Source organism: Arvicanthis niloticus, chromosome 11 (assembly GCF_011762505.2).
Source record: "Arvicanthis niloticus isolate mArvNil1 chromosome 11, mArvNil1.pat.X, whole genome shotgun sequence".
Taxonomy (NCBI): domain Eukaryota; kingdom Metazoa; phylum Chordata; class Mammalia; order Rodentia; family Muridae; genus Arvicanthis; species Arvicanthis niloticus.
Window position 1 is genome coordinate 13,092,440 of NC_047668.1, and position 12,348 is coordinate 13,104,787.

The window sequence follows — 12,348 nt, forward strand, 5'->3', positions numbered from 1 at the left end:
ACATATATATTAGGGTGATTAGTGTGTAATTTTATTTTTTTATGTCTTTCTAGTTTTATCTCTTTTGTTTACCACATCTTGATTTAATTTTGGTAAATTGTAAGCACTTAGAAATTCATCTATTTCTTTTAGCTTTTCCAACTTAGTAGAATATGATTATTGTAAGGTAAAACCTAATTATTTTTGAATTTCAGTGGTATCTGTTGTTATGGCTCTCTTTTCATCTCAAATTTTATTTGGGTCTTTTTCTTTGGCTAATGTTTTGCCAGTTTTATTTATCTTTTCAAAGAAACAGCTTCTTGTTTCATTGTTGTCACTGTTTTCATTGCATTAATTTCTGTTGTGGTCTTAGTGATTTCTTTCCTCTAGTACCTTGGGATTTGCCTTGTTCCTTACTCAGCCCTAAGCTATTTACTTAGATCTCTCTGAATTTTCAATGTAGGAAGTTAGAGCTCTAAACTTTCCTTTAGGACAGCTTTTATTGTGTCTCAATAGGTCTGTATGTGTTTCTGTTTTCAGTCAATTCTGGAAATTTCTTAATTTCTTCAAGATCCCATTCATCATTTAATAGTGTTGTCTAGTCTCCATAAGTATGTTCTGAGGTTATTTTTATTGTTGATTATAGTTTTACTCCATTATGACCAGATAGTATCTAAGAAAATAGGCCAGTTTTCCTGTTTATTGAGAATTGCTTTGTGTGCTAATGTATGACCTCTTTAGAACATTCCAGAGACTTCTGAGAAAAATTTATATTTTTCAGTGTTTGGATGGAAGTCTGAAGATATCTGTTAAATTCATTCAATATATGGTATCATTTAATGGAGATTAAATTAGTAACTCATTAACTAACTAATAATTAATTCTGATTGTTTTTATCTAGATGGTTTGTCAGTAAGAGTAGGGTATTGAAGTCACCTACTGTTGTGGTTCTGGGGTTACTGTGTGTCTTTTTAGTATTTGTTTTATGAAATGGGTATGCCTGTGCTTGGCATATATGTTAAGACTGAACTATTCTCTTGATGATTCATTTCCTTAGCTCCTGTTATAGCTTTTTAAACTAAGGTAGTGTTTGTTTTATTGTGGTAAAATATGTTTCTTAGAACAAAGAGGTAGTTTCTACTTTTGTTCTGGTCTACTTGTCTATATCTTTGCTTGGGAAAATGAAACCATTACTATTCAAAGTGTTTATTGAATGCTGGATACTGATTTCTGTAATTTTGTTGACTCTTATAGGGTTTTATTTTTTTCCTTTCCTGGTTAACTTTATTCTAGTATGATTAATTGTTTACTGTGGACTGTGGATGGATTTTTTTTTCTTTTTAGTTTAGAACAGTCTTTTAAAGTATCTTCTATAAAGAGATAGCTTACTGGTTATAAATTCTGTGAGCCTGTTTTAATCATGAGATTTTAACTTTGCCTCCTCCTGTGATGGGACAGCTTGGCTGCGCATGGCTGTATTTGTGGGTTAGCAGTTGGCTTTCAGAACTTGAAATGTATCTTTTTTTTTTTTTATACTTTCAGGAGAATATTTATTTATTTTTTATTGGATACTTCATTTATTTACATTTCAGATGTCATTCCCTTTCCCCGTTTGCCTTCCCTAGAATCCCCTATCCCATCTCCACTCCTCTTTTTTGCTTTTGTACCATTTTAATTACATGCATGTATTAAGGTCAGTTGTAGGTTGAGGGTCTAGCAATACAACAGATGCAAATAGTCAAGGAACAAGCAAAACAATAAACACAGAGTCAATGAACAAGCAAGGCATTAAACACAATTACGTGAACACTCCCGTGATCACTGTTTTTAAGGGCTTATCAGGATGATCAAAATATCTGAGCTGATTTCCCTGTCCTAGCCCGAAGTCATTTTCATGTCTGAAGCCTACTTCCTTCTTTTAGCCTCAGATTTAGATTCCTGCCTGAAATTACTTCTTTGTTCTAGCCTAAGATTTAGATTCCTACCTGAAATTACTTCTTTGTTCTAGTCTAATGTCAGATTCCTGCCTGAAGCCTACTTCCCTGTCCTTGGTCAATGTCATATTCCTGCCAAGCAGCCCATTTCCTTGTCCTTGGCCCATGTCAGATTCTTGCCAAGCAGCCCCAAAGGCTCTCCACCTCTCCATCTTTTTATTTTAATTAACAAGACTGAACCTGTCTTCAATCGTTCTGACAAGAAAGCCTTCCTTAACTGTAGTGGAATATGCATTATCAAAAGCTATGCATTTCTGTCTTAGGTTGGTAAGGCTCTGTACAGAATCTTACCCGTCTTTGGCTTGCCTACCTGTTAATTTAATAACTCTGTCTGGGGGTCCATTTTCATGTTCAAGCCATGTACTTTGGCTGCCAACATGTTGATGTTGTTAAAGATAAGCTTTAACACAATGGGCAGGAGTAAAAGTATTCCCAGGACAAGAAGGGCTAGCACGATCAAGCTATATATGCCATTCTTGAAGCTTTACCAAAATAGAAATACTGACCTCAGGCCATAGGTAATTTTATCTGCAGTATCTACTGCATCAATGTGGGACCTTCTACTTCTTAAAGTTTCAGTTGACAAACCTGCTTTTATTATGATAGACCTGCTTTTATGTATAACTTGATATTTCTCTCTGCTGTTATCAGTATGCTTTCTTTGTTCTGTATATTTAGTGTTTTAATTAAAATTCAAGGGGATGTTCTTTCTCCCCTTACTGTTTGTTGTTCTGAACCAAACAGTCTTCCTTTATATAGACAGACATATCTTTCCTTCCTAACTCTAGGAAATTTTCTAATTCTTTTGAAATGTTTTCTGTGTCTTTAAAATAAAATTTTTTTTCCTCCTATGTTTGTGACCTTTAGACTTGGTCTTTTTATAATGTTATGTGTATTTGGGAATTCTCAGCCTTAATTTTGCCTTTGCTGTGTTGTTCTCAGATATTTTTTTAATCATTCATCCATTCTGTTTGTGAGACTTTGCACAGAACTTTTAATGTGATGTGCTGTTTTTTGTTTCTAGAGTTAGTACTGACTTCTCTTGAGTGCTATCTTGTTGGATTCTTCTATCACATCCCACATCATCATTCTTGTTTAGTCAGCTGTCTCTATTCTGCATCTGTAGTAAGTTTTTTTTTTTTTATGGAAGCATTTTAATGGTAATAATTCTCAAAACAACAATAATGTAAGTTATAAAATGTGGCTTATTATGAGAAGTTATGTTTATGTTGAATTTTCTAAAAGTTTCATGAAACAAAGAATATCACCATTCAGAGCAATACAATTAAAACAAAATCTTTGTTTCTTTTGCTTCAATGTCTACTGTATTTCTCTTTCAAGGTATTTACCAAATATTTGGAAACAAAAGGTTTTTCTCTGAGTTGATGAATACTTAATGAGTTGATTAAGTTTGTGAAATTATTTTTATCTTCTATTCATAAAATGGAAAATATATTAATATATTTGTGGCAAAAGAAAATGTATTATTTTTTCTTTTTTTTTTTTTTTATTTACTAGGCATTTTTATTACCAATTTGCGAAGCAGCAGCTATGAGAAAAGTGGTAAAAGTGTATCAAGAATGGATTCAACAAGAAGAAAAACCTTTGTTTATGCAAGAGCCTGAAGAAATTGTGATCACTTCTTCAGATATACCCTGCAGTGAAAATGTCACAGACCATGATATTTCAATAGAAGATGGAGAAAAAAGAGAAGAGGTAAAGTTATAAGACATATAAGTTCTTTTTAAGTCTGATTTTAAAGATTTTTATTTTGTTTGTGTTTGTGTGTGTTTGGTATATGAAAGAGAAAAAGACTATGTTCACATTTGCAAGAGAGAGAATGTACATGTAGAATTGTCAATATATATGTTCTAATGTAAGTTCAGTAGATTTTTTTTCAAAAGTATAATAATGTGTTAATATGAATACATTTAAGAAGTTAGATACCATTCAGTATGTTTCACATTTTATATCACAGTGTTTACTTCAGTACTCTTTTACAAAGCTCTGTGATGTCACAATTTTATTTTTATTTCTAATTCATAATTTAAAAGCAAATAACAATAATATTTAGGTTATGTTGTATAGTTCAGGGCATTGTAAGCTTTTCTCAACAGTGACCTTTTTTAACCAGTAAATTTTTATACAACTACTTTGTATATCAGTTTTAAAAAAGGTCTCAAGTTTAAATAAGGTGGCTCACACATTTAACTCCAGTACTCAGAAGGCATAGCTCTGTGAGTTCGAGCCAGTCTTGTCTACATAGCAAGTTTCAGGCCAGCCAATTTACATAATCTCAAAAACAATCTGAATCATTTATTAATAATAACTCATAAAAATTATTTTCAAACAATTTTTGATATATATAATATAATTATTTAGTAAAGACAAAAGCACTAATGAAATGGATATAAAAACTGATTTTTATATAAAGAAATAAGGCTTTGATGGGTATTTGATCCTGGAGGACACAAGCATGTTCAGCGTTTTTACGTTAATTGATATTTTTAGTTTATACTCATCAATGCGAATTGTACCACTTTGGATAAATGTGTAGTGTAAACTGTCAGAAGTATTTTTTTACTTTCCCCTTCCCTTTTCCCTCTTGCTCTGGCCCCGCTCGCTCTGCCCCCCAACCCCCCTACCTCCTGTCCCTGCTTGCTATGGGCTCTGCTCACTGGAAGTATCTTTAAGACCATTTAAAAAGTTATTGGAAATTCTGTCTTAATGTCAAACTAAATTCATTTTAAAACAATGCTACTCAAGTCAGAAGCTTAATAATCAATTGTTCTGACACTCCAATCCAAAGGAATACTAATTTGATACTTGCATGCCAGGGAAAGGCAATATGAAAATACTGTCTTTGTGTTCCATAACTATGCTATTATATTTTCTAAGAGCAGGTATCTTTTTCTGTATAGTAAAAGCAGCGCAATTTATAGATACTGCAGTCCTGATCAGCACTCATTGATGTTTTGTGGTCTAAAGAAACACTCAGTACAGATTGTGTATATTGTGTATTCAGCCAGAACTAGTCCAGTCATGAAATGCAGCACAGGCCAGAGTGCCAGGCACAGCTTGGATTCACTGTGCATTTGATTGTAATTTTCTGTTGTATATTCAGAAACTTTTCAGTGTTGTTCACTTATTTCACAATCATTTATGCAACTCATGCTTAAGAAATTGGGGTGTAGAGATAGATGCTATCATATTTTTAAGGTATTTTAAACCAAAGTTGATGTTAGAGGACATATTTTTGTGTGTGATAATTGTCAAATTATTGTTTCTTCTTTTCTTGAAATATTGACTGCTTCTGCTATGAATGGCTGCCCACTATAAACCAAAATGTTTTGAATTCTTCCCTAGACTTTTTTACATTAAAGCTAACTGCAGAATTCAAACTTTCCCAACATGATAAAATGTGTGCTGGTGATAAAAATGTCTGGAATTTATTTCCAGAGCAGAAAGAAAAGGGTGCAGAGGCAGTACTGGGTGACTGACCCATCCCCCTTATCTTTGGTCTGAGCGAGTTTTCATCCTTTCATTGCTCACCCCTTGTCGTATGTCAGACTCCACAGGAACTGGAAACTGAGATGAGATTAGGAGTAGAAAAGACTGTCTGTACTTACCTGATTGGCTTTTCTACCGTACACTGTCCTTTGAATCAGGAGGAACATTTGGGTAGTACTTGTTTATTTTAGTGGTTTATTTAACCTCATTAGGAGGAGTTCAGTCAGGATATGCACACATGAATGAATAGGGAGGTTTTTAGTTATACTGTGCCTGTGTACACTCACCCTGAATCATTTATATAGAAATAGAATAAACTATATGCATAATTACAAACAGGGACCAGACATGGTGGTGCAGCCCTTTAATTCCAGCACTCAGGGGCAGAGGCAGATGGATCTCTGCATTTGAGACCAGGTCTACATAGTTCCAGGGGAATTGACTACATAGGAAGAGGAGACTCTGTCTCAATAACAACAAAACAAACAACCAAGCAAAACCACAAACCTAACACACAAACAAAAATAAACAGTAGAAAGAAGTACTGACTAGAGTGGGGAAGATGAGTTGCTAATACAGATGTATCGATGGGTTTATCTTATGTTGGTTACTCACATCATTTTCAAAATTCCAGCAGCTCTTCTAAGATTATTAACTCAAACAATATAATCATTTAGTGATTGATATCTAAGAAATTCAATATATATTACAGTTGTTTAAAATTGTGGTGTTATACTTAAAAATGGAGTTAGAGATTTGTAATTATAAGTGGGTTTTTATTTCACAAAGCATTTAACATGTTTGGAAGACGCTAGGCTGTCTTTCTGTGAGTGTTCAGTACTGTTGTGCACCTTGTAGGAGACTAGGTATTTCCTAGCTCATCTCATTAAATCCCAGTGGCATTTTCCAATAAATACCTCCAAAAGTTCAGAATGTCCTCTAAAGCAAAGTACATATTATAAAACCATGTTACATCCTACAGCATGAAAGACAATACTTTATACTCTGCCTGGAGATGGTAATACAGTATGAAAATCATATAGATTCATGGGAAAGGAACCATAAGGTATAAATAACATCCACAGAAGTGTAAGGGACTTTGAAAATACACTTCTCTGGCTTTAGGTAAGAGTAGTTAGGAGAGAGTGATGTATGTGATAAGCAGGGGTTAGGCTCTGTTCAATAACTTGTAATATGTTCGGTGCACTTTGATTATTTGCCAGACTTTGGAAAACCTGAAAGTAGCATGAATAGTTAAATATTTTAGAAGGATCATCAAAAGCAACTAGAGAGTAGACTGGAAGCCAGTCTGGGCCAAGCAGACCATTAGGAAGTGTTAGCACAGTCCAGAGTGAGATAGGGACTACTCATGAGACAGGATAGTGGCAGTGACTGTAAGAGAGCACACACATATGTTAGTCTCTCTGTAAAAACCTGCGCATCTTGGTGATCAGTTGTGTAGTTGCCACTCATGGGAAGATTTAAACTGATGATGATTAATGTGGCTAGAGGTGGGAGAAGGGGAGTTTGTGGATAAGAATCTTATCTTTATAGTGTATATATCTTTTAGGAAAACTTTAAAAGACATATTGTAGAGATAGCCCAAGAGAAAGGCTGGGCCGGAGTATGGACTGTTGTATTGGCTTCTCACAGTGCTTAGTTCCTGTTCCACTTTCTACTTATGACAGAGTATTGGACAAGACTCTGTACTGTAGGTATAACTCTGTATTAGCTGTGAAAAGGCAGCTCTTTGAAAACCTTGGTGACAAAGGGCTGGGAATGTCACTGTGGTAGACTGCTTGCACAGCACATGGAAGGCCCTGAGCTGGATCCCTAGACTCATACAGGGGCAGGAGCAGGCGTAATGGCTCACACCTATAATTCTAGCCATTGAGAGACTAAAGCAGAGAGATTGTTGATAGTTCAAGGCCAAATTGGGCTATAGAATGAGACCCTGTCAGGGAGGGAGGGAGAAAAGGAAGATATTATTAATGAATGTTCAAAAGCAGCAGTGGCTGGGGGATGACTCACTGGATCAAGTGTCTATACAATCACACATGGGTATAAGTACCTGTATACACCTGTGCACACACAGCCTACAACACAACAAAACAGGCTTTTACGTGAGGTAACTTGTAGTCTGTAATACTGAACAGTATCAAAACTCAGTCAGAAAGCTTCAGTAGTAATTGTTTGAAGCAGTATTTTTGTTATTTTTAAATTATAGTTACAAGAATTTTACTGTTAAGAATCTATTTTCAAGTTATGTAAATTCTGACATTTAATATAGAACAGAATTCATCTTTTACAAAGCTGTGAAAGTATAAATGATTGTAGAATATATGAGAATATACACAGAAAAATGACTGTATACATGAATTGATTTTTAATTAGCTAGTCATAATTTTTTTACTTTGCTTTGTTAGTGAGAATTTTTACAGTGAATATATATTGCTTTAATCAGTTAAAATCATCCTCTTGATTTATTTTTTAAGATTGATTTTGATTATTTTTAATTATATGTAGGTCTTTGTATCTGTAGGTTAGTATGTGCACATGAGTGTAGATGCTCTCGGAGGCCTCAGAGTCCCATGGAGCTGGAACTACAGACAGTTGTAAGGCAGCCAGTATGGGTGCTGGGACTGAACTCAGGCCTCTGGAAGAGCAGCAAGTGCTCTTAACCACTGAGTCATCTTTCCAGGCCCCTAAGATAATCTTTTGAGGGAAAGAAACAGTTTACTACTGTGGTCTAATCATCTTAGAGGCCTCTTATGTTTACTGACTCATTGCAGCATTCTCATTGATGAAGTATGAAAACTTGATATTTTGCTTCAGGAAAATGGGACCAATATTTCTGAACATGTTCGAACTTCTAGCTGGACAAAAAATGGTTCCTATCAAGAAGCTTTTCATGTCTCTGAAGAAGCCACAGAACGAAATATTCAAGCTGGTACTCAGGCCGTTTTGCAGGTAGGCATCTTTATACTTACTTATTTGTGTATATGTTTATAGTTCCTGGGATTGAACCCATGGCCTCATGGAGTGCTAGGCAAGTTTTCTGTCAGTGTGCTACATAGCTAGCCCTTTAGCTTTAAAAAACAGAAAAACAAAAATAGTCATCAAATATTTCAAATGCCCATACTTTGGGATTCCATATATACTAAATTTGTGTGTGTCTGTGTGTGTGTGTCTGTGTGTGTGTGTCTGTGTGTCTGTGTGTGTATATGTATATGTTTACTACTCATATCTATAAGTTATCACCATACCACATTTGTTTGTCATAAAATACATTTTATGAAATTGCAGCGACAAACATTGCACTTACTTTATACATGAGAACAGATGCTCAAATTTATACATAATAAATTCATATATATGTGTATTCACACATCTATGAGTTGCAGTTATACCACATTTGTTTTCATAAAGTATATACTGAAATATTGCAGTTAGTTCAGATGAGAAAAGATGCTCAAATCCAAGACTGATAAAGGAAAATATTAGAAAAATATACTTGATTTTGTTTGTACATTTAGTGTGTATATGGGGAAGCAGGTGTGTGCTTGTCATGTGGAGGTTAGAAGACAACTTGTCAGAGTGTTTTCTCTCCTACTTGAGTCATCAGGCTTGATGTCAAGGGCCTTTACTGTCTAAACTATGGCACTGGCCTCAAAAGTTTTAAAAACATTTCACCTCTTTTGTAGACAGTGAAAAATTACAGTCTGATAACTCATGTCATGGGGGGATGGACAGAAGGGATTTGCAAACACTTCTGAGTCTCCGTCTGTATGTCCCATCTGAAGTGCTGTGTGCTGCAGTATGCCTTTCTACCACTCTATGACTGCTGGTCCTTAGAGGCTATGCAGGAGTTTCCTACGATTCTTTTCTCCTTTTCCGTCCCCTTCCTTCTCTGCTTTTCTGTTTATGGTGCGTGAGACAGAATCCCAGGCCGCAGACTTGCTTCTTCAGCCTCCTGCCATTGAGCTGTGCTCTTTTCCATTCTGTTTCTTTGTCAACGTTACTTTTAATCTCTATCTTGTTAAGTCTAAAATTAAGTCTTTCATTTGTTTGTTTAGTTTTAGTTTTTGGAGACAGAGTCTTCATATATAGACCAGGATTCTTTGTGTCATTTCATGGCTTCTCTGTTTTCTAATTTCCCAGGTATATTGTTTCTTGTCTTTCATGTATATTGTGAATTCCTTGGCTCTATCTTGAGAATCTGTAGATTCTCCTACAGCTTAGTACTCAAAGCCTTCACACTAAACCTTCACACCAAACTCCTAGTCTGTTTCTTCTCTTAACCCCTAATATGTTTTCAGTGTTGGGCAACAGGATTCTGTACACATAAGTCAGATCATATGCTTCTCTGTTGAACTCCTTGTGGCTTTTCATGATGAGTTCTCTGTTATGGTTACAAGCTGTGCATCATTGCTCTTGAGGGTGCTGTGACCCTGGGACGGGGTAATCACAAATATAAGGATGTTAAAGTTAAGCCATTTAATGTCTCTTAATTCTCTTCAAACGTTTGAATTTGTTATACAGATGGTTGTGAGCCACCATGTGGTTGCTGGGAATTGAACTCAGGATCTCTGGAAGAGCAGTTGGTGCTCTTAACCACTGAACCATCTCTCCAGCCTGGATTTGTTATATATATTCATCCTTATTTTCTATTCCTTTTTAAAAACTGTGCTTTATGGTGGGATGGTGATGGGAAGAATTCTGTTTTCATGCCTTGGCTTTTTTTTTTCTTTCTTTCTGTTCTTTTAAACACAACCTCCCATTGCTTTCCCTCTGACTCACTCACTTCATTCTATACCTATTATTCCTCAAACACACAAGGCAAGCGCTTACCGTATGACCTCTGAACTTGCTTGCTTTTACTTATGGGAGTATTTCTCAGACTGCTGCATAACTCGGTTTTTACTCCCACTCCTTTTGTGCTTATTGGACTCCCAGGACACTGAGGTGATGGGAAGCACCTTTGTTCTTATCTTTTAAAAAGTGGTGTTTTTTTGTTGTTTGAGATTATAATATAGTCACATCGTTTCCCATTTCCCTTTCCTCCCTCCAGACCTTTCTATATGCTCATCAGTGTTCTTTCAGATTCATGCTCTTCTGTCAGGAGAGAGCACAGTGCTTATTCTTGTATTTTGTTGGTGCCTCTCAAGCGCTCTTGCTGTGTACATACATTTGTTAAACTTTTTGTAAATGCTTGCTTTTAGATTATGGTATTTTCTGGTTTTTCTTAGTTTAACTTTTCTTAAGTAATAAATTAAATGCCAAATTATTTTCCTCTGTATATTGAAACACAGGATACTTTTATTTTTTCTTTTAATTTATTAATAGATGTTATAGTACTAGATTTTTCTACATTAAGGCATCCTTACATTTCTGAAGTAAACTCTACTTCATGGTACAATAATGTATTTTGTTTTGTTTGGATTGTTAATATTTTAAGATTTTAATCTGTTATGTCCACAAAGGATATTAGCTTTTTATTTAGTTATTTAAAATATAGCTTTTACTAACAACATTGTTTTTATTTAGTAAACTGGGTAGTTTTGTTCCTTCTTTGCCTCTGAACAAAGATAAGGATCATCTCCCATGAAGGCGGAGCAAGACTGCTCAGAGCTAGTTTTCTAGACCTGTTTGCAGTTTGGGGATGGATCAGAGAGGCCTGTCTTACTAGCTCAGTTTCTTTCATGCTCTTCATATCTGCATCCTTTAAGTTTTCTTAAGTCAATTTTGACAACTTGTGTTTTTTTCTAAAATAGTCTATGTCTTAGTTAGGGTTTCTGTTGCTGTGAAGAGACACCATGACCACGGCATCTTCTAAAGGAAGGCATTTAATTGGGGCTGGCTTACAGTTTCGGAGGTTTAGTTCCTCATCATCATGGCGGGAAGCATAGCAGCGTGAAGACAGGCACGGTGCTAGAGAAGGAGCTGAGAGCTCTAGATCTTGATCCCTAGGCAGCAGAAAACAAGAGATACACTTCCCCCAAAAACACCACGCCTACTCCAACAAGGCCACACCTCCTAATGCCATTTCCTGTGGACCTATAGGGACCATTTTATTTAAAACACCATATTTTATTCTGTAGCCCCCACAGGGTTGTAGCCATATCATAATGCAAAATGCATTTAGTCCAGCTTCAGAAGTCCTTATAGTCCATCACAGTATCAACGCTTTTTAAAAATCCAAAGTTCAAAGTCTCTTCTGAGATTTATGCATTCTCTTAACTGCAGTTTCCTATAAAAATCAAAATCAAAAAGCAGATCGCATATTTCCAACATATAATGGCCCAGGATATACATTATCATTCCAAAAGGGTGGAAAAGGAGTATAGTGAGAAAATACTGGACCAAACAAAGCAAGACTGAAAATCAGCAGGGAAAACTTTAAATTCTGAATCTCTCTCTAATGTCAGAGCACTCTTCAGATCTCCAACTCCTTTCAGCTCTGTTGACTGCAACACTCTTCTCTCTTTGGCTTGTTCCACTCCCTGTTAACAGCTTTCCCTGACAGGTATCTCATGGCTCTGGCATCTCCAATCTTGGAGTCTACAAGGGAATCCAGGGCTCACCTTCCCAGCTTCACACAGTGGCTTCTCTGGGGTTCCACGCAGGCACCCTGCCCCGTGCCTGGCCTCAGCAGCATTCCTTAGCTGTGGAGGGAGATTCCATAATCCTTTTCTTCTGTCCTTGACTCTAAAACCAAAGCCACATGGCCAAAGCTGCTAAATTCTACTGTTTGCTGGGCCTAGAATGTCTTCACCACCTTTCTGGTTTTGATGGTTTCCTTCATTGCCTCAGCATGGCTGTCTTGGACTCACTTTGTAGACCAGGCTGGCCTCAAACTCAGAGA

General features: G+C 36.0%; 1 protein-coding gene across 7 annotated transcripts in view; it reads left to right on the forward strand.

Annotated features, from left to right (window-relative positions):
* Positions 1 to 12,348, forward strand: part of Ralgapa1 (Ral GTPase activating protein catalytic subunit alpha 1) — a 210,746-nt gene that overhangs the window by 51,727 nt on the left and 146,671 nt on the right. For all 7 annotated transcript variants that reach the window (XR_013113153.1, XM_034514151.2, XM_034514149.2 and 4 more), the window contains 2 exons: positions 3,492 to 3,689; positions 8,319 to 8,453. Coding sequence is in view for 6 of the 7 variants with exons in the window: in XM_034514151.2 (XP_034370042.1) it covers positions 3,492 to 3,689; positions 8,319 to 8,453 (333 nt within the window). In the remaining variant the exon portion in view is untranslated. The remainder of the gene's footprint in view (positions 1 to 3,491; positions 3,690 to 8,318; positions 8,454 to 12,348) is intronic.